At 37.5% G+C, this 23,460-nt stretch overlaps 1 protein-coding gene across 1 annotated transcript in view; it reads right to left on the reverse strand.

The window, feature by feature from the left end:
* Positions 1-318: 318 nt before the first annotated feature.
* LOC149300852 (ATP-binding cassette sub-family B member 5-like) overlaps positions 319-23,460 on the reverse strand; it is a 46,299-nt gene continuing 23,157 nt past the window's right edge. Inside the window, exons 2-27 of the mRNA XM_089484887.1 lie at positions 18,529-18,589; positions 17,839-17,989; positions 17,580-17,622; positions 16,505-16,696; positions 16,247-16,418; positions 14,914-15,038; positions 14,653-14,827; positions 13,897-14,010; positions 13,380-13,490; positions 12,984-13,109; positions 11,874-12,077; positions 11,389-11,559; positions 10,857-11,018; positions 10,363-10,521; positions 9,831-9,974; positions 8,638-8,742; positions 7,924-8,001; positions 7,358-7,441; positions 6,997-7,200; positions 6,159-6,259; positions 4,489-4,629; positions 3,570-3,726; positions 3,209-3,406; positions 2,004-2,210; positions 1,130-1,276; positions 319-516 (exon numbers count right to left, since the gene is read on the reverse strand). Coding sequence (XP_089341013.1) covers positions 319-516; positions 1,130-1,276; positions 2,004-2,210; positions 3,209-3,406; positions 3,570-3,726; positions 4,489-4,629; positions 6,159-6,259; positions 6,997-7,200; positions 7,358-7,441; positions 7,924-8,001; positions 8,638-8,742; positions 9,831-9,974; positions 10,363-10,521; positions 10,857-11,018; positions 11,389-11,559; positions 11,874-12,077; positions 12,984-13,109; positions 13,380-13,490; positions 13,897-14,010; positions 14,653-14,827; positions 14,914-15,038; positions 16,247-16,418; positions 16,505-16,696; positions 17,580-17,622; positions 17,839-17,989; positions 18,529-18,589 — 3,730 coding nt within the window. The remainder of the gene's footprint in view (positions 517-1,129; positions 1,277-2,003; positions 2,211-3,208; positions 3,407-3,569; positions 3,727-4,488; positions 4,630-6,158; positions 6,260-6,996; positions 7,201-7,357; positions 7,442-7,923; positions 8,002-8,637; positions 8,743-9,830; positions 9,975-10,362; positions 10,522-10,856; positions 11,019-11,388; positions 11,560-11,873; positions 12,078-12,983; positions 13,110-13,379; positions 13,491-13,896; positions 14,011-14,652; positions 14,828-14,913; positions 15,039-16,246; positions 16,419-16,504; positions 16,697-17,579; positions 17,623-17,838; positions 17,990-18,528; positions 18,590-23,460) is intronic.

Here is a 23,460-nt window from a genome sequence, read left to right on the forward strand (position 1 = left end):
ACCTCTCTGTTAGAGGTCCATAAAGCCAGGACTGGACTTGGAATGTATAAGTGGCCGTGGCACTTTAAGGCCAGGGGCCACCAAAAATGTACTTGGGGCTGCTGACTGGATATGGGTGGCCATGTTATGTTTTTATACATCCAGTCGGTGGCCACACACTGCAGGACCAAGTCTGCAGATGAAGAGAGAGTATCAGTAAGTATTTGGCCCTGTTGGCCACTGGCCCAGCAGTCATTTGTTCAGTGTGTCAGATGGCCAGTCTGGGCCAGGGTTTACATTATATTTATATCATGTTTGCTTATATTTGCAATATTCATGTTAGGTTATCGTTTGTGCATTCACTAATTGATAGTAAGCCCCGCGATTTGCTAGAAGCTGCTGATGATTCCCATGTTCTATTATCTTCCCGTTCTTCATGACAATGATAACATCAGCATTCTGTACCGTGGACAGTCTGTGTGCGATCATAATGCATGTTCTGCCTTCTCTTGCTTGGTCAAGGGCTTGCTGTACAACCTACACATAATTTATATTATTAATACAGTGAAGAACAATACTTTAAATAATAAAATGTCCAGAAAGCCAAGGTAAAGGTACACACAAGTCTAGCTTTAAAGAACACACCACTTATAATGTAATGCAGAAGGTGTATAATAACTACAGCCAGTTCCCTTAAACAGCAACATAATTATTTATGTTCCCCCAATTGACTTTCTGACTATTCAGTCCCTTCATGAATGTTAGTCAAGATGCAGCTCAAGGTTTTTAGGGCTTTATGTGAAGGACTTTTTCAGAGCCATATTCCAAAGAATTACAATGCATAAGGAAATGAACCTGATGTTTATGATTACAAGTTTGCTTTTACAGAAACAATGTATTACAATCATATGACTTTATGAGAAGTCAAACATGGTCTCTCTCCTTTATACTCCTTGGGCCAATAGGAGCTCTAAACAGCTGCGTAATCACTTTATATTGGAAGCACCATCCCTGCTATACGATACAGCCTTCAATGTGTGCTGAACCGGCATCTTTAAGCACTACTGCTCATCACAAATACATCACTAGGAAGGGGAGATCTACAGACTAGGAACTTATCAGATAGTTATATTGTTCCTATTATTCTTACCTTCTCACTCTCGTTGTCTAATGCGGAAGTGGCTTCATCCAGAAGAAGCAGTTTGGGTGCACGTACAAGCGCTCTGGCAATTGCTATTCTCTGCTTCTGACCCCCAGAAAGCTGTGCTCCTTTTCCTCCAGCAGGTGTGTTGTATTTCTAAGAACATAAGCATATTTGTTTATATAGTTAAATACTAATTTAACAAACACATCTGGGGGTGCTGATCTTCTTGGAAGAAGGGCTGGGTTTCGTAGTCTAGACCTCAGGCTAGCTGTGGGCTACATAAAAATACTTGAATACTGCCACAGTCATCATCAGGGCCATTAATGGACCGACCTGAAAGATGTTTAGAGGACCCTTTCAGTGTATTAACTACACGTTGCACTAGCTAGATGGCCACCAGATGTATAGACAGTCTGTGGTTCAGAATGGAAATGTGTATATGCCTATAGGTACAACATGATATATATTTCAAGAAGCAAAAAATTGTGTTTTGGCTGGAGCCACTGGACAAAACAATCAGGGTTATTTACTAGACCTTAGGAAGCTGTGATGAATCTATATATTTTAAATCTCTGACTTTATGCATTATGAAGGTCGATCCTGGTGCATAATAAAATTAGTGTGAGACAACATATACTTCAACTCTTCTCCCAACCTGTAACCTAAAAATAAATAAAGTGGCTTTGTGGGTAATGTATATGCACAATACGGACACAAATTAACATGAAAGTTTGGGACATGCTTAAAGGTGGATGGTGTGTGCAAAAATTGGGTAAGTTATGACACCTCTTCCATTTGATCTCTACAGTAGATGCACCCCGAAAAAGCTTCATTCTAGGCAGTCTACCTTAGGAAACCTGCTCTACTAATGAACACACACCTCAGGCAGTCCCTCTATGAAAGAATGAATATTGGCTGCTTTAGCGGCTCGCTGTATCTCATCCACTGACACAGTGCGGGTATTGTCTCCATAGGCGATGTTTTCAGCAATACTGCAGTTAAACAGGATGGGCTCTTGGGACACAATTCCCATTTGAGAACGAAGCCATTGTACGTTCAGACTTGTAGCATCAACTTTGTCAAACAGCTGCGAAAGAAGCAAAGGCATTTATCCAGACCTACAGCAATAAATAACACAATACAATTGATATAGTATTTGAATTGCTGCAGTTAAGTTGATGCTAAGCTAGTTTAATGCAAGTGGGCAGTAGTACACATGTGAGTAGGATAATTAGTTAAGACTACCTAATACAGTAGCATACACTAGCACTTTACAGAAGAGACTCATAACGCTAAAGGGGATGTTCTTGTCCTGCATGTTGATGACATTGTAACACCGGCTGGACACATTGCAATTTGACTAGACACACTTTTGGGTCTGACTTTTGTTTCTGAGTGAGAGTAGAGAAGCACTCTCTTCCTACAGAACGAGATACAGGAAGGCTATGAGATGCATGGGCGGATATAGCTCACAGCACCAACAGATTCACATCTAGGAGTCACCAGAAGGGGCAATTCCTCACATGATTCATAGTCTTTTCACCTTAAATTATCTCTCTCTTTCTTTTGTATTCATTCACAAAAATGACGGACAGTGTACTGTAATGTGCTTTATAAGACAGACATATAGCTCATAAGACAAGGCCAAGGCCCCATAAATTGTGCAACTGAGAAATCTTTAAAAATAAAGAAAATGGAAGAATCTCCCTTTCAGGAGCCTCTTCTTTGGGTGCCATGTGTACTAATCTGCTATAATCCAATTCACAAGGTGTCACCACATTTATTTGTTGCATTATACAAATACATAAACATTTTGGGGATTCAGCCCCTTTCTCAGCACACCTACCCTATACCATATTGGCGGTAGGTTTTCTGCAGCACATACCTCAATCCCAATCTCACACTGCTACCTAAAATGAAGTGGCAGGATATGATGTCATTTTCCAACCCTCAGGCCAGCATCTACACCCAAGAAAGAGACCCAGCTTTGGGCATGTGAAATGTTGGTGGGGTATGACGAGTCGTAATGTTAACCCTTGTTTTATCATCAGCACTATTTCAATATACATGGAACATGGATCATACCACTTCTCCTTGCTGTGGGTCATAGAATCTCTGAAGAAGTTGAATAGAGGTGCTTTTCCCACATCCGCTGCTTCCGACAAAAGCCACAGTTTGCCCACTTTGTATTTTAACTGACAAGTCCTGGAGAACAGGGACATCTGGCCGAGATGGGTAATTAAAAGAAATTTTCTGAAATTGTATATTTCCTTGGAAATTATCCTAAAAAATGAAATAATGGATTCTTACTTTAGTCAGGGTGAGGTATAAGCAAGACATTCTATGGAATAGTATTACATTGTATAAGTATTACAATTTCCCTTACTTCTTCAGACATATTTAATTGACACGAGTTAGAAAAATTATACATTGTGGATTCACATACCGGTTTAAGTCCTTGCTGGCTGTAGCTGTCAATAGCCGGTTCTCTTTCAAACAAGTGAAAAAGATGGGAAGCAGAAGATTTGGCTTTGGCGTAGTCAGGCGCAAAGGACAAGGTCTGTCCTACAGACATTGCTCCGTATGCCAGAATTACAAATACCCTAAGAGGAAAGGGTTTAACACAATCAAGCAGAAAATAAATGGCATTTCACTAGTAATTAGTAAAGAAAAGCTCTTTTAGAATTCAAGAAACCATCTTTTCCCCTTGTTACCTTTATTTAACTGAATTCATTATAAACTTCACATTAAATCAGCCTGTATGATTACATATTGTAACATATCATATGGCAATTTTTACATTCTGTACAATAAAATATTTCAAACTCTCTTAATGAGAAACCTAGCGGGCACAGCAGACACATCAGCAATGGGAAAAAAACGGCAGATGAGACAAGAAATGTATATGTGCCAATCATTTAATGTACATATCTTTAAATTGTTCTATTTTATGTTATATGGTGTTGGAGGTTTCTTTCATCACAGAAGCATCTAAATTGTCTCTATTGTGGTGGGTCAAAATGGAGATTTCCCATGCAGGAGCAGGCATTGGATGTTGGGGTAACAAGTAAAAAGTGTTAGTGGCTCAGGGGAAGCAGCTTCCTACTTGTAAAGTAGACGCTGCTTTCTCAAAATTCCTAGGAAATTCCCCTAAATGTCGTAACAGTTTATACCGGCTAACATCAGGTATTCTCTCATGGAAAAACTTGATCATGATTACTTCCTTGATACCTTGAAAATGCCTCTTTAAACCCCTAGCTACATATTAAATTAGGCATCACTAAGTTTAAAGGAACACAACATGCAAATGTTATATCTGTCAACTTTAAGCAGATTTATAATGGTATATTGCAAAAACTACTCACAGAAAAAGTTGTTCTGGATTCATCCTTCCGATTTCTATCAAGTAAGCCCCAAAACGAAAGCTTACTGCATAAGTGAAAAATATAAATGACTGACTGAAAGCAAAACATATGCCGTATATCTTGGCTCTGCGCTGTGAATTCCTAAAACATGAAATCGATAATTAGACAACAAATTTATCAGACTTTCTACATTAATATACAGTATATATATTATTATTTATTGTTTTATATATTTCATCAAATTCGATAGCGCTGTACAATGGGTAGACAGGACAGAACATGTAGTATATAACATAACTATTTGGCATACAGAAACATTCAGAGAATCTCCCTAAGCGGCCCATGATAGAAACACAGAATTTGATAGCAGATATGAACCATTTGGCCCATCTATTCTGCCCAATGAGTCCTTGGTACGGTCCCATTGTCTGGATAGTTTTATGTCAATCCCACACGTTTAAATTCCCTCACTGTATTAGCCGCCACCACTTCTGGTGGGAGACTGTTCCGTTTATCTTCCCCCTTCTCTGTATAGTTGAACTTCCTTAGATTATATCTAACTTTCTGCCTAGTTTTAGACTATGACCTCTTGTGCTAGCATTTTTCCTCCTCTCAATTAATCTTCCCTCCTATACCAGTATACACCATTGTCCATTCAACTATTTGACATCCAACCCCAAAGACTTACTGAAATCTAGAGAGGTGATATCAACAGCAAATAAATAAAGTTAGTTTGACAAGATCTCCCTGTAGTAAACCCATGCTGTTTATGATCATGAAAACCATTTACATCCAGATATTTATCAATCTTTTGTTTTAGCATGGTTTCCAACAACTGTGATCCCCACTGCAAGCAACAGTGGGAACGTGAGGCAGCTACAAGGAACAGCGGGAAAGCGCCCCAAAATCAAGACTCTTAAGTGTTATAACAGGACACTTCAGAGGTATTATATACCCCGCTGGGATATGATGTCATTTCTTGGCACTCTGATACAAGCAGCATGCGGGGAATTGGAGAGAGAACAAGAGTTCTCAGTGGCTGATGGACAACAAAGGTAGGAGGGCTGTGTGTATGTTTATTTAAGTTATTTTTAAGTAAGTATGTTACTGTATGTGTTAGTGTGTGTACATATGTTACTGGGATATGTGTCTGTAAGTATATTACTGTTTGTATAAGTACGTTACTGTATGTGTAAGTATGTTACTTTGTTACTGTGTGTGTCTGTGTAAGTATATTACTATGTGTAAGTATGTAACTGTGTGTGTATGTGTGTGGTATGTTAGTATATGTGTGTATAATTATGTTACTGTGTGTATTTGTGGGTGTATATTTATGTTATTGTGTGTTAGTGTGTGTGAGTATGTGACTATGTGTCTGTGGGAGGAGCTCGGGCATTTTTTTTTATACCATATTTTGTTGCAGCTATTGGCTCGCTCACATCATGCACTGTAGTCAACAGCGATGCAATATTAAAAAAAAAAGGCATAGCGTCGGCACCCACAAAGGGAGAAAGTGCTCTTTATTTGGGAGCGAGGAGCTATTCATTTAGCAGAAGTTTGGTTGTTTGTCAGAAGTTGCTCTTAAGGATATATTCTAGGCATTAATGGTACTGGACACAAAAAAAAAATACAGTGACTTTAAATTGACAGAAATTAAAGAGAAACCTGACCTGTATGGCTTTTGTAAGCTCTCGCTGTACATTTCTTCAAAGGTTTTTTCTCTAGTCAAAGATACTACAGTCCGGATATTATCCACAGTTTCTGTTGCAATCTATTAATGCATGGTAAGAAAAATAAAGTTAAATATAGAAAATCAGCGGCATAAAATATGTCAAACAAAGCAGTCATTGCTGATATGTTGGTGTGTGTATATAACATTTGACTGCAGATAAGAACCATTCAGCCCTTCTAGTTTGCCTGGTTTTACTGACATAAAGACTCTTAATCAGGATTTAGGATAGCCATTTACCTAGCCCATGTATGTATCAATGTATCAATATGACATCCTTACATACTAAGCCTCTGACCCTCTAGTTTTAGACAATGACCTCATGTTCTAACATTTGTCCACATTTGAAATAAACTTCCCTCCAGTGCATTGTTCCCTTCATATAGTTAAATGTTCCTACCATGTACCACCTCTCTCTTCTCCCCTACAAGCTGTACATATTGAGATCCTTTAGCCTTTCCTAGTATTGTGTATCCTGAAAACCATTCAAGTAACATAAGATATTCTTACGCCAATATGTGCACGTCTTAAAAACAGTTCTAATCTGAATTGGACCTACATGAGCCTCTGCATTTCACCTACAAAAAAACAATTGTCTGATTACCCAGTGCCATGCATGCATTAGAGGCTGAGCACCAAGATATGCCGTCAGTTGATAGTGTCCGCAGAGGTATAGGGGTTGCTGGGGCAGCTCCCGAACAACATATACCACTGGCTCATACATACAATTTGATATCTAATAAATAAAGGATTTTGCAGTTATTTATGAGCATTGGTACCTTTCCAGCATACTGAAGCTCCTTCTTATCACGATTAGCAAAGCCAGCCAGTGCCCTTGTCTCTAGCAGACCGGTAAAAACAAGAATAGGAGTCATGGCAAGGATCAAGAGGGCCAGTTCCCAGCCAAAAACCAATGCAATAATAGTTGACAATCCCATAGTGGACACATTCTCTGCAATCAGACCAAGTCTTGAACCTGTTGCCTAAAAAAGAAAAAAAACATTGAAAATATAAATCTAAATGGAATAACATATAAATAGGTATACACATATATATATATATATATATATATATATATATGAAAAAAGCAGATAAAATATAAGCAATGTATTATATACAGACAAAAATAAATATATTTACTGTCTGTATTTGGGAAGCATCTGTAGCGAGTCTTGTTGTTAAAGCTCCAGTATTATTTTTCTTGTCATCAAACCATGAAATGTCCTGGGAAAAATGACAAAGTATTAATTATAGAAACATCTGTAATTAATATAAATACTGTATATGGGTTCATTGATGGGTATTATAATGAACAGTGATGTAGTTATCTGGGACAAGCCCCCAGCTCCCACATACCTCCTTTACATAATAAACGAGTGTGCATTTCATCTTCAAAACAATTATATTGAATTCTGATATTTGGGGGGATCTTTTATGTCATATACATTATTGAAGTATAACACTCAAAAAGTGATGATACAATTATGGCTACTTTAATATCTGAGTTTCAATCTCTTCATTGAAGTACTTAAATGGTTGTCAGGGGCATGAAACAGGTTAAGCTGATATCTTGTTCCATCTTCCCTTTTAGAAACCTTTTGGAACCTGTTCATGAAACATTAACATTCATTAAGGAAACACCAGAAGGATAAGATCCCACATGTCTCCACAATGAGGAATGTGTCTTTTATTAAATTAACACTTACCTGCCGCAATATTGCTTTAAATGCCATCTGTCTCAATCTCATTGTTAGTACTTCACCCGATCTTCCAAACATGAAGCCCTAATACACAGCAGAAAAGTACAGAAACCCACTATTTAAAGCAATAACAAATCTGTGATTCACTAGGGGCCCACAGCAGAGCCATATTCGGAGTCGTCAGAATTATAGACATTCCTTGTCTACATTACTTCCCTAACATAGCAAAGAACTGTTGATAGAATTTAAAAAAATACCAAATATTTAAAAATATACCAACAAAATGTAGTGATGTCAGCCAGCTAGTCACAGATGGGCACAGTGGTGTAGTCTGGCCTAGGGTGGCATGTCCAGGGGACAGCAGCAGAACGCTGGGATATGATGTCAGAGGTGTGGAAGGGGTCTAGGCAGTGCCAGAGGTAGATACGTCACTGGACCAGCATAGTGCAAATGGACTGGTAACAAGGGAGATCATTGATCTCCCCGACCAGCAGCCCACCAAGGAGCCCGGTGGTCCGATGCGGTGTGTCCCCAGTAATGCAGCAGGGGGTTGCCTCCCCCTGGACCAGCCTCTTTAGGCCTCGGTTCGCCTAAGGTAGAATACACCCCTGATTACATCTAACAAAATATCGATATTCCTGCCTGACTACAACTATAAGTGTTTACATGAGTGCTACAAAAACGCATAGAAAAATGTATGTGGTAAGATGATCACAATACCTGTAAAAAATACGTAAAAAAAGACATCGCACCAACGGCAGCAAAAATGATGCAATATATGTTAGCCTCCTGACGGATTTTCTGCGTATCTTCAATTGAAAAAAGCTGTCAGGAAATAAAATGATAAGATTTAGTTATTATAAACTTCATAATCAATGAAGATCTCAGTTCCCAGTGACAGTATTTCTACTTGCTTAGTTTTACTTCCACTTACTCTGCTGAAATAAATACTTGCTTAATATAGTATTAAAATCATCATTCCTAGAACTGCTGAATGCTGAAACAATTCTTTAATCATATAAAATTTGGCCTTTTAGAATTTTCAGGGAATGTATAATTGTCACAAAACAGGTTCTGGTGGGCCATAAAAATTTAAATGCATATTAAATGTTTTTTGCGTGGTTTTATGTGACTAAACCTTCAAATCAAATTAAAAACAAGCCTGCTAAGGTTTTTTTTGCTTAGCATGTTACAATTCTTATTTAACGTAATAAAACCTTAAACGTTAATTGGTTCATACATTTTTTTGGGAGCACACTGATGAAAAAAGGAGCAAGTACTTCCAAATGTTAATCATGGTTTTCAACATACAGTTATATCTCATTTATATGACCTACTGATGTGATATCATAATTATGCCTTTCACCGGTGTACTTTCTTATCAACCTGTTAAGAAGCATTCTATTCAAACACCAATGAATGTTCTTTATCATGAAAATGTGGTGTTAAAGGGGAAGTTTAATGGGAAAAAATATTGTTTTTCATTGAGCATAAAACACAGTGCTGTTTACACTAATATAGTTCGGCATTGACAAAAACCTTGGTTTATCGTCTTTTGATCCAATAAACTACAGACCTTCGTTGTCAGTCATGTGACATTTTGCGTGACTTTCCCTGCTCAAACACCATATTAATGTGATTCTTTACGGTAAAGGTGATGACGTTGGTTCCTCCATAGACCTTTGTTAGCCTAAGTGGCTGGTTGAGCCATTTTATTCTTTATCTCAGGCAGCATGATACAGACTCAGGGCTAAGATAACAGCGCAGGGACATTACATTATGCAAAACTACAAGTTATTTTTAATCTGCTACTAGTAAGAAACAATGGTGGGATCATCATTTCTGAAAGCATATGAGCCAACATAGTCAAGAAAGGGAATATGGTTAGTAAACAGAGTGTCGTCTTTACTTACGGTTACAATTTTGGCAAAAAAGATGGAAAATAATGGATGAGCACATCCATTGATCATCGCTGCAATGGTTCCTACAAGAATATACGGCCACTCCGACTTGTTTAATTTCAGGAGTCTAAAGAAAGAAACTTCAGGGAGTTTTTTCTGCAAAGAAAACAACATGAGAAACACAGGAGTGATGAAAGCTGACTTGGATGAAAGAGAAGATCAAACATCTTGTGATGTTTAGATTTGAACAATTTTTAGATAATCATTTATAAAGAATAAAATAAGATTTTTATTAATATACTTGCATGTGTCATTATTTGTTCTCATATTTCATACCTTGGAGCCTTTTAACAAAATGGGCTACCAAGTTAGCAGGTAAGGCAATGTCTGTGCTATAGGAGGTAGAGATCTCCATGTCCCTAAATCTGAGAGTAGGGGCTGCCCGACTACTTGAACTTATAAACTGCCGTTGTTTCACCTATACCACTTTAATGTCCTCTCTCACTGCTTGCCATTCTTTCAATTTGGAATTTTACGTTATTACCTCTTCCACTAACATCTTTTCCTCTTCGTCATCTTCTTTTTCACCTTCTTCAGCCGTTCCGAGAGAAGATGTTTTAGAGGTCAATCGTTTTAATAGAGATGGTCTTTTTGGTCTTTCCTGTTTTTCAGTTGAGTTTTTTTCATCTTCTATTGCTATGGACTAGAAAAAATATGTAATAAAACAATAACGTTTCTTAAGTTTGTTTGGTAATTATTAGGGCTATCTTTAATCAAATTGGGGATCTGGCCTAGCATTCCCCTGCTGGCCTAGCATTCCCCTCTGATGTCATACTTTAACACCACCAGCCCGCTCTGATGACCTCTCTGGCTACCACACATAATGTTATCTGCTGGCACTCTGGGAAATACAGCACAGTTATTAATAAACGCCAAAAGAGAGCTTTCGTGGGCTTTAAGGTATGCCGCCCCTTTTGCCCTGATAATGTTTATTATTATTAGTTGTGTTTAGTATACAGTAAGTGTTAGGTAATATACCTGTGTTGTTGCAAGTGAGTGATAAATTCCCTTTTTCTCCATTAACTCCGAATGTGTTCCTTGTTCGACTACAGCTCCATGTTCAAAAACAGCAATAGAATCTGCTGTCCAAATTGTACTGAGACGATGGGCTATAACAATGGTAGTACGTCCTTCCCTTGCCTGGGAAACATAAATAAAGTAGAGGGATTAGGTATTATTATCTTTATACAGACTAGGCACAATCTTGCCTCGGTTGTGCTCATTCTAGCCACACATCAAGCACAGTCCATCCGTATTTCATAATGCTCCACCACAATGCCTCTGTTTCCTTTGTTTGGGGCATCCCTAGGAGCACCAAACGTGTATACAGGTTATGAGCCTAACTGATATAATATTTATTATATCATTTATTATATCTGTTTCCATAAGGCACATGGAACATAAATACAAGCAAAGACCAACCGGCCGTTGCTCCATGTTATGTTGCTCATGTCCCTTTTGGTGGGACTGAGGGCTTTTTTGTTAACCACCCATTCACAGGACTAGTTACCTTATCCAATGCAGCTTGTACAATGGATTCACTTTCGCTATCCAAAGCAGATGTGGCTTCATCCAGGAGAAGGATTTTGGGATTTCTCACCAGGGCTCTAGCAATGGCTATTCTTTGCTTCTGCCCCCCACTTAGCTGGGCTCCTCTTTCTCCAACAAGAGTTTCATATTTCTAGAATGTATATAAAGCATTAGTTTGGTCAAAATATTTAATTGACCCTTAATGAAAACACTTTATGTACGTGTTGAAATGGGTAAAAACAGTTGTGAAGATCAGTTGATTTAATTGACATTGATGTTCCTCTTGACAACTGGCAATACATTTAAAGTTTAATATCATGTGATTCATGGTATATTGATTGTGAGATAGTAACTCAGGTCACAGGTGTTACTTCCAGAAATGTTAATCTGTACAAATGTCAGTAAAACTCTTTCCCAGATTCCTTTTAATATATTTAACGTAGTTCCCAAAGGATCAGTACTCACATCAGGAAGTGTCATTATGAAGTCATACGCATTAGCTTCTTTAACAGCCCTTTCAATTTCTTCATCTGTCACGTTTTCTCGTCCATATTTAATATTATTTTTAATTGTTGTTGCAAACAATACAGGCTCTTGGCTGACTATGCCGATGAATTCCCTGTAATGCCTCACATTCAAGGATCTAATATCATGGCCATCAATACAAATCTAAAAATAAACAATTGGAGGTAAATTAAGAATTTGCTAAGAATTAAGTTAGAAGCAACATGTTCAATGTACCGTATTTGCTCGATTATAAGATGACCCCCCCAAAATCTGAATGTTAATTTATGAAAAAAAGAAAAAGCCTGAATATAATACGACCCTATAGGAAAAAAAGTTTTACCAGTAAATGTTAATTCATGTAAACTATGTGAACAATTGTTTGTTAATAAAAGCTATGATTGAGAAAAATATTTTGTTTTTATTTCCTCCCCACCCCCCCAGTTATGCACATCTGCCCCCTGGCTTGCCACTCTGCTCCAGAAATGCCTTATACCCCTATATGCCACTGAGCCCCATGATATGCCTTTTAACCCTCTAAATGCCACTGTGCCCCATGATATGCCTTTTGACCCCCGATGTGGCACTCTGCCTCCAGAATTGCCTTATACCCCTATATGCCACTCTGGCATTTAGGGGGTTAAAAAGGCATATTATGGGGCAGAGTGGCATATAGGGAGGTGAAAGGCATTTCAGGAGGCAGAGTGGCGTATAGAGGGTTAAAAGGCATTTCTGGAGGCAGAGTGGCATTAAGGGGGTTAAAGGCATTTCACAGAGCACTCTGCCTCCAGAAATGCCTTCCGCTTGAGCAGAAGTTGTGTACGCGAATCGCGTAGAGCTCTACACGCTGCCCGGACTAAGCACCGGGGACTCAGAAGCACCGGTAAGTTGGTGGGGGCAGAACACAGGAGGATCCAGGTCCCCTGCATCGCTGCATTTGAGGTCTGATTATAAGACGACCCCGATTATAAGACGAGGGGTATTTTTCAGAGCACTTGCTCTGGAAAAAACCTTGTCTTATAATCGAGCAAATACGGTATTTCATGTTCAAAGTAACAATAATACTGTTACCGTGCCCTCTTGTGGATCATACAGGCGTTGCAGAAGCTGCAGGGTCGTGCTTTTTCCGCATCCACTTTGTCCAACCAATGCCACTGTCTGCCCAGGTTTTACATTTAGGTTAAGACCTTTTAAAACCTTAAATATAAAATCAAATCAGAGAATATCACAAAATAATTACAAAGCCTTATTTACCACGGATTCCAAATTAATAAATATTAAATAAATTGTGCTCTTATACAATATTGACATTCTTTCACAAATTTTTAAAATACCACTGCAGAGCTAAAACTAAACATTAAATGGCATGAAAATTAGGAAAGTATGTTACAGCTGAATTTGTTAACTACAACATTATGTAAAATATTCATAATGGTTCATATTAATATGATATACAATATTTCTTACCTGAACATCAGATCTAGAAGGATAACAAAAACTAATATTTTTAAATTCAACATTTCCTTTTATACTCTCCGGCTTATATCCCTCTTCTGAAAAACTGTCAATTGTAGATTTCTGAGATATGTAAGAGAAATTGAGAAAGAAATTATAGCAACGTCAATTTAGTATATCAATGCAATATGGAATTATTCTACTACTTGGAAAAAAAATAATGTTTTAAAGAAAAAAAACCAAACAATTATTTTTGGTCATTTAAGAATTTATGGGTGACCAAATACAAAGCAAAACAAATTCTGTTTGGTGTATCTCGGTAACAAAGGTTTCTTATAGCAAAATCTCTTTAAACTCTATTTGTATGACTTTAACATGAGACCAGAAGTAATAAGCAGTTTTAACATGTGAATCTAATATGTTGGGGCATCATCTAATGGGTTTGTGGGCAGTTGGAATTCATATATATTTTGCGGTTCCAAAAAAAAGTTAGTTATTGACTTTTAGTACATAATTTGCATCTACTTACCAGGTCAATAACCTTAAAGATATTATACGCAGCACCTCTTGCAACAGTAAAGGCTTGGAAATGGGAAGACGCCTGACCAATGCAGTAACTGCTGATAACAACACTAAAGAAAACCTGAAATTAAGAAATGATTAAAGTATTTTATTGAATAAGCATTTGTAGAAAAGTATTTTGGAAGATAATAATTTTAGGGAATTGAAATGACTTTATGTATTAAAAGGTCCATGTAGGCAAACTTTTCTGAAGGAACGACTAAGCTGGTCCTACACAATGTGTGGGTCAATAAGCGAGGTGACCTTCAAGGACCCTCATGGATTTGAGTATTTATTATATAGGGCTATCTGAACTATTATTGCAGCTGAAGCCCTCTGTGGTTGGCTGTCATAATGTAAAATGAAGTCACTGAGGTGAAACTTAAAGCTTCAGTCATGTCTCATATTTGTGAATAAACCATTTGTTTGCAGAAGTGTTCCTGTAAGAATGGCTAAGCTAACCCAGCATAATGCATGAGTCAATTGAACCACACATTACGCAGAGCCACATTCAGTCTTTCTTGCAGGAGAAACTCCTGCAAGCTGCCGCTTTGGTTAATAAATCACGTTTTATTGTAAACTTACAATAAGTTGCCAATTTGACTATCCTTACATGTTTCCTTCACAGCCACTGTGACAAAATGACAATGACAAATGACCCCTAAACAGTGTAACTCTCTACATGTATTACTATTTTTTGTTTTCTCTGCAATATGAAACTTACCACAAGGGCATCCCCAATTGTATATCCAGCATCGTCCAAAATTAATGTTGTGCCGTACCAAAAGCCAAGTCCATAAGAGGCATAAATGATGAAATACATAAATCCAATCGAAAGCTGGGAAGCAATTGCTTTTTTGATGCCAATTTTTTGAGCCTTTCCCAAATTAGCTGAATATCTAAAAAAGGGGAAAACCATAGAAGATGTTAGATACATTTTATTATTTCATAATAATAATATTTATCATAGTTCACAGATAAGTACCTATGTAACTCTTTTTCTTCTCCTCCAAATGCAACAACAGTTCTTATTGATGAAAGGACTTCTTCAGCCACTGCTCCTGCTTCTGCATAGGCAGAAAGTTCCTTGCTTGTTAGAGAAACCATCATCTATTATACATCAGAAATACAAAAAATTAGACAAGTTACACTGCCATTCAAAAATGTATCACATTTATCTGACCACACAACAGTCAAAAGGGGTACCAATAAAGAAGCCAACGGAACGATCCAATCATTCACAACCACATACAAAGTACTAATTAACAATGGTATTCTGGACTTTACTCCATACCATTTAAAAGTGATATTTGGTTTTTTTTAAATAAATCTTATTTTCATGTCAGGATGCATTGACTGGTATCCCTGAAATAATATCTAGATAACATATTGATTACATTATTTCTAGACATGTAGGACTTTCTTTTATTAATATAAACCAAGGTTTACTATGTATAAAATCTGAAAAAGTGGGGGACAAAAATCCCAAAATACCAAAAATATATAATATAATACAACCTCTTAATTCTTACCATAAAACAGCTATTGTTTTGTTTCCTTTTCATCCCTACCTAACCTTTTCTAATAATTCCCCACTAACTACCCACCCACAAAGTTAGGCTTAGGGTCAGGTATAAGAGTGCAACTGCACTACACATTGTGAAATACAGTCAACGACAATCATCCCCCATGAAAATGGAGTGACAGGAGTGATTTGAAGCCATGACATACCAGGTATGGCACAGGACCTATAGGACCATTTTTTAACATTCCTGGTAAATCATTGGTTGTGAAGGGGTTGTTTTGTGATTCTACACGGCCTCTTAAAGGGAAATCTCCATCACAACAGCCGCTGGAAGCTGCCTTCTTAACCCCTTAATGACAAAGCCCGTACATGTACGGGCTCAAAATGCATTGTTTTCAATTGGTTTAGGGACCGCCCATTGTCCTTAAGGGGTTAAAAGATGAATCCTTTAAAGTTGCTGTCCTACTGACCTTGCAGAATTTAACACTTTTTATGTACTAAATGCAACATTAGGGTTTATTTGCTTAACATACTAGAGAGTACAATCAATGTAAGGTTCACAGACAGTTTGCCGTTTATCATACAGGGCTACATTAAAATCATTAATGTATTGCTTGATAAATGCTTTGTAATCATTCTTGGTTAAAATGGTCAACACAAATCATGCAATTTAATGTCACCTACATTATGTAAATGTTAGCTTTTATTGTTATAGTTGCCCTTTAATAAGCTGAAGGAAGAATGTTCATGAGATTCTATAAGTAACATGCAGGGGTAATTTTTGTACACTCACCTTAGAAAATAATGCTGCCGAAAGAGCAATGAGTGGACTTACAGACATATACACTAGTGCAAGCTTCCAACCCTTAGCTAAAGCGATTGTAACCCCTGCCACAAATGTTGAAACATTTTGCAAAAGGTGGCCTACTTTGTCTCCAATTCCATCATTGATTTTATTGATGTCTCTGGAAAAGAAAGAAAATGTTGAAAAGATTTGGAAATTGTTTAAAAAAATAAATAAATCCCTGTTTAAATAACAAAGATTTCTTACTCAGTGAGACGGGTGTTGAGTTCTCCCGATTTGGTGACATCAAACCAGCTCATTTCTTGAGCCAATACTGAATGAAAAAACTCTTTCCTCATTTTTCGAGTTTGTCTTGCAGCAGCCAGAACCCAGAATGAAACCTGCATATATCCACAAATGATGACACCTACTCCTATGGCAACATAGTACAAGGAAAACCTATGGACAAATGTGATAAGCATACAGTTATTTTAAAACAAATATTTAAAGGTGTAACTTTCTTCTTCCGCTCTGGGGCACTGACAATTAAAAGATAAGTGAATTAATGACAACGCCCGTACATGTATGGGCTCAAAATGCATTGTTTTCAATGGGTTTAGGGACAGTCCATTGTCCTTAAGGGGTTAACCTGGTCATGGAGTTTACGTATTCAGTAGTTAAAGTTCACTGTTTCTGGAGCAATTTCTAGGTTTCAAGAGTGCCTACTGATCTTATTTAGGACTTAACTCATGGGCTGAACTCACTGAAACGGAATTTTATATGCTGCTGTTTTGAAATGTGGCACTTTCCATTGTAGCTACAAATCCTCAAGACTTTATTGATGGGTTGCAGTAAGTTTAGTATTCATATTGGTTCTCTCTGGTGATCATTCTTGATACCTGCCAAAAGTCCCGAATTTTCCAGGATAGTACTGAATTTCCCAGGACAGTCCCATTTTTTTGGGTCCTGTCCCATCAAATTTGGGTATCTGTACTAGGTAGCCTAGAGCTCAATGCTGCAGGGTCACGCAGAGTTCGTGCCCCCCCCCACTTTGTCCCAAGACCCAGGAAGGAAATGTTGGTGAGTATGTAACAGTAGAGATGCCAAAGGGTAGATTGGTCAGTAGAACCCAAACCATTGTTTCCTCCCAATGCAAGGGAATGTTCTCAAATGCTTCCCCGAGTTCCATTTTGCTATTCATTTATTCACTAATATCAACTTGTATGCACATGGAAGTTGAAGTTGTTCAGGGACATTAAATACATTTGGTGATATCTAGGTAACCTCAACAACTTCTCATAACTTATTTTTCCAAAAATGAATAAATTAAATATACACTTACAATGACATCTGTTCTTCAAGTGGTTTGAACTTCGCACATTCAGCTGCAAATAAAGGAAATGCAATTGTATTACAATAGCAGCCAATGTAATGGTCTACTAGTAGCTGGATAAATGTTTATACATAACTAAGTGTTTAATAATATACTTCTACTATATATATATATATATATATATATATATATATATATATATATATACACACACACACATTTAAAAAAAAATTTTTTTACATCATAACAGAAGCACTTTAAGTCTTACTTGTGTTTTGAAGAGATGAGTTATGGCACAAAATGCTATCAGTCATTTCCCCAAACAAGATATTCAGTAGTGGCTGGGCAAGGCCATTTCCAAGTGATCCGAAGAAGCCAACAATCATCAAGAAAACATCCAGGCCATCTGAATATCGAAACTGTAAAAACAAATACATTTATATGTATATATATACTGTATATCACTCAAAACCATGGTAAAATTATATCCTTCTTATAATGTATTGCCCCATACAAATGCTCCCTTGATGTGGCTTGTCCAGCTACATTTATTAATATTAATGTAAAGCACCATCATTTTCTGCATCACAACTGTACAGATCTTTAACCTGTTGCTGACCACAGCATGTCCTCAAACTCTATGCATTGCTACTATTCAGACGGTAAACTGTTTGCTGACCCCAGCTTGTCCTCAGTTGCTGCCCTACTATTCCTATTCGACATCTACCAGTACTAAACCAGTGCGCTCTCCGTTTCTGCACATGTTCTATGCTGGGTTGTTACCTGCTACGCTCCCCCTTAAAGGGGAGGTAGCTGCCTAGCTTGACTATCTACCACCCTGTGGGTAATTATCGGTATATGTCAAAATATGATTGTTATTAAAGTTCATGACATGACTTAAATGGTAACACAGGAAGCAAATGTATCCAGAATACCATAATATGAAAAAAAGACTCACAATGTTGATTGGGCCAACAGTCTTCATTTTTACTTTTGTTTTCATTTTTTCTGTGTCTTTGCTTTGGAAAAAAATAAAAAATAAATATTATTAAAAATAATAATAAAGTAACAGGTCTCTTATTGCTTTTTTCTCACTTAGAGGAGTTTAGGTCCATGCCTTTCAACAAGTCCTACATGTAATCTATATGCTGCCCCCTTATGTAGAGAGCAAAAGACATTGATATACACCACTTTATATGGTTTACCGCAACCCCATCAAACTTTTCAACTAACATCAGTGCCTGACCTCACAAATGCTCTACTCAATGGGTAAAAATTCCCACAGAAACCCTCCACAATCTTGTGGAAAGCCTTCCCAGTAGAGTGGAAGCTGTTATAGCTGCAAAGGTGGCCCAACTACATATTAACGTCTATCTATTTTGAAAGCAATGTCATATGTATGTATGTATATTATATATATATATATATATATATATATATATATATATATATATATATATATTTACATCTTTGGAAAGATTAGTTTTGTCAAAAAGATACTAGAAATGGGGAGACAGTAATCAAGACAATACATATTTCTGACACCAACCTGTTCTTCGGGTTTTCCATTTCTACATCATCCATTGCTTTATTAGATGTGTTAATTGATGACTCAGTTACCATATTGTTTTTTTTTTTGTTTTGTAGAAAAAAAATATATATATTTGAAACCTCTGGAAAAAAAAAACAATCAAATATAAAAAAACCATCCCTTTAACTTTGTGTTTACTTGCACCTATTTACAGCTTTATTAAGATGGTGGCTTTGCAGGACCACTTAAGTTGTAACAGGGTGAGCTGGGAAGGTGGAAAGATATTATGAATTTGAAAGTGGGCACATTTAAGAAACAGTGGAGGAGATAAGGCTGCAGAAAGCCAGAGGAGAACAGAAAGAATACAAAGTCCCAAAAGTACCTAAGTTGTATTTATACAAGAAAAATCATAATAAAGACAGATGATGGCATAACACCATCACTCCAGTGGTCAAGGGAATCAAATGCCATTTTACTATACATTTCATTCCCCTCTTTAAGTTTAGCATACCCACGCAATTTCTACAAAGGTTTTTCATGGATAGATAAGGCTTTATTTTGATATTTCACTCTGTGAAATCCTCCACTTGCCCTTCATAACACTGCTCTTCCATATGTTTATGCCCTGATATAAAAAATACTCCCCTACTCGATCTTGACGTTCTTCCCATGGGCTAAGGCTCTCCTCCTTACTTATTGCTTCTTCCTTTTGCTGTCTGGAAGATTTTACTTGTGCTTCCCCCACACTACCTCTCACCTTTTTCTGTTCTTTATGTTTCTCCTCACCCCATTCCCTCAAGATTGTAAGAGTAGAGCCCTCGCTACCTAATGTATTGGTTTGTCCTTTGGGATCATGCTTGTTTGTCACCACCTCTGTGGCAGGTTGGTGGTTAACTGCTGCTTCTCGGCAGTAGGTAGTCCATCCTGAGGTTTGCTAAGGTAAGGTAGCAGTCAGCTCTCCCTCTGCAATGTCCCAGCAATTGAAATAGGTGGTACAGCATTAAGATGTTTCTCTTTTGTATAGTCTTCTCTAGTAACTTCACAGTGTCTGTGCTCCAGATCCCTGGCCGTGTTCCTTGTAGTCTGTTATGTGTAGCCTGTTCCTTATTCTTGCTGCCCTAGAGCATTTGCCGTTACACCCTCCCAGGTTGTCTGACCTTGCCTGCTATCATGTTACCTGGCCTGCTCCTGACTTCATCCCTATGTGTCTTCCTGCTGTTTCTACATCATCTGGTTTCTACCTGGGTGATTCTTCTCCCAGGTGGCCTTTCTTGGTCCCAGTACTCATCCTGATCTCTCCCACTCTCACCAAACCTGTCCCTGCACCGTAACTTCATTAAAAACAATAGAACCCCCTATTAAGCAGGGGGTGATAGACGACCTTGTGATCTAATCCAAAACTAACTCAATGTCGCAATCATACTACAATGTATAACACACCACTTTTTAAGACAGAATAAAAATAATTACAAAATAAATAAATAACAGGTCAACTATTGACAATTGGTGACTATTGGTCATATGAAAGAAACAACAACCTTGATATTATTCCCAAACATTTCCAATTTATTTGTACTGTCTGCATCAGAGGTTATACAGAATTCAGTTTAAGAGAAAAAACAGTGTATGAGAAAGTTGTACTGACCTTAATCTACAAGCGTTGTTTGTAGAGGAAAGGACTTTGTGGCATAGATTTTCATTTAAATAAAAATTGTGCGTGATTAAAGTGTGACTCATTGTCTAATGAGTAATCGTTATGGGTACACGCTAATCTGTTAGTATTACGCAATCCTTCTTTAACAGCATGCAATGCTTTTCAGTTAATATTCTAAACGTGTTACAACTGCAAGATTGTGTAATACACCAGCCACCAGTGAGGTCATCTTCATTATCATTGTCTTATATAATTTTCGTAAAAATTCCGTGCTACTGGTATTTTTTTTTAAGTTTCACAATTTTTAAGTAAACTAGCATTGACTTCTAACCTTCTTATCATGTTTTGATGACACTGTACTGCAGGGTCCTCATGATAATTGCTTGCCAGGTAATTTTAACATTAATCTGTTCTCGGAGAAATAGTTAGGCTTGTTCATAATGTTCTAAGTTCATTGGACATTACAATGAAGTTCATAGGGCTATGAAGTTATATTAGTTTATTCGTTATCCATTACCAGCAATAAAAATATCTTCCAGTGACCTTGTTTGACTTTAGTTAATCTGACTTTAATATCAGGACTACAAAGTGAGAAACCTATTTTTTTGCAACATTAAAAATTCTGAGAGTAACAGTGTTAAAGTGTGTTTTTGATTCAGGGAAGAACTGTTTGGCCCTAAAACGCCCCCCCCCAACAAAAAACATTAAGACATTACTTTGTGGGTATACAAACTCTCAAGAACCCACTTTGCCATAAAAGCCTCATAAAAACACATGTCCCCCTGGGATTCGCGTGGGTGTTAAATTAGCTGACTGGATAAGGCAATGAGCGACAGGTGACAGTAGGTTGACAATGTTGACAAATGTAGACTAATGCACTTGGGAAATCCTGAGGCAAAATATGGCGTTGGGGCACTTTGCTGCCAGCAACAACATTGGAGAGCGGAGTGTTTCCTACGGTTCCAGAGACCCCTTTTGCATAAGGGTGAGAAAGTACAGAGAAGGACTACTAAAATGGTTAATGGTTTGCGGTATAAATACCAGGAAAGGCAAAGGGATCTCAGTATGTATAGCTTGGAGCAGAGAAGAGAGTGTGTGTTTTAGGAACATTTAAATACATACGGGGTGATTCAGGAAGAATTGAAATAGCCTCCTGATAGAGGTTGTAGAGGTTAATACAGTGAGTAGATTTAAATATGCATGGTATAGGCATACTGTTATCTTAAATATAAGACAAAACAAAAGGCTAGTTAAGATTTGAATCTTTACTGTAGAAATAACGAGCAGAAGGACGAGTCCTATGTTTATATGGAATACGTTAGAACAAGAGACCACATTCTGAAACTGGAAGGTCAGGAGTTTAGATGTAATGTGAGGAAGCTTTATTTTACTGAGAGGGTGGTAGATAAATTGAACAGCCTCTCATCAGTAGGCTTTAAGTAGCTTGAGTATCAGTAAATTAAAATGGGGTGCAGTTTCACTGATTTATCTGCTATATGGCCATGTAAGATTTGATAGGACTTGCCAAAATTGGGGTGCTATGACATAGTGAGGGGCTTAACAATATATGGTCATATGGTGTGACAAAATCCCCAATATTTATGATTTAGGTGTTTTTTTAATAGAAAATGCCAAAGTGTTGCTTTGAAAGGTGTCATTTTTCAATTATACATTGTGCTAGCGGAAAGTGATTTATAATCTTAATTCCAATGGTGGCATTCATATATAGATATTTGCTAATGATTTTGCTTGCACAATGTATGTTTAATGTAAATCATATATCTCTGCAGCAGACTGTATCATTCAAGTGTTTTTGGAACATTAACTCCCACCAGACTCTCAAATCAAATGTAATGACCACCTCATGCATAAAACTTAAAAAAAAATAAAAAAAAATCATCCCAGATTTCCCAGTAAATACCCAGAGAATGAAGGGGGGACTCTGACCTGCATTTTTAATTAAGTTTCACATCAAAAATATCGTTTTTAAATATGGTATTCTATTCTGTTTTTAGATAATACAATATTTTCATACAGCTGCGTATTTGTCATGTGTCCTTGTTCTAGCTTTGTTATAGAACAGCCCTGGAGGGAAAGAATGGGGCGGAGGGGCCCCATGAATGAAGTACAGGACGAGGTACTCCCTTGAATGCCAGGATGAAGGGTTAAAGGCAGGACTAAGCAAAATTTTAGGCAGTTAAAGGGTTAATACATTTTGTGGCATGTGCAAGGCCAGGTGGCAGGGGGTAACTGTGTCTCACTGAGGGGTATATATATAAAAAAGGGGGCATATGGTAGAGGGGCAATTAATTTTAAAATAATATTTTCCCCCCCATTCCTCTCCTATGTTTCGGCATCAGCCGGGTGCTCAGGTTTGAGGCTGGTACGGTGCAGGAGTTAACAATCTATAGGTTACTTGTGGCGCACAGAGGTGTAAGTGCAGGGCACCCCAGGGGCATTTGCCCCTGTGAATCATATGGTCATGTGGCTGCTGCGCTAGGGGACGCCGGCAGTTCCAGCAGGGACACAGGTGAATAAGCCCATACCAGCCGGTAACTTAATTGGCTATAATTGCTATTGTTTTTGGTTTGACGGTAAACTGTTTATATACTGTGTCAAAATGTGTTTGGCTAATAAATGGTTAAGCTTATAAATGATTTTAAAGCAATAATAAAGGAGTGTCGCGGTGCTGTGGTAATAAAATC

The sequence above is a fragment of the Sceloporus occidentalis genome, unplaced genomic scaffold, assembly GCF_023333645.1.
Source record: "Sceloporus occidentalis isolate IW3139 unplaced genomic scaffold, rSceOcc1.0.p SCAF_23, whole genome shotgun sequence".
NCBI lineage: Eukaryota > Metazoa > Chordata > Lepidosauria > Squamata > Phrynosomatidae > Sceloporus > Sceloporus occidentalis.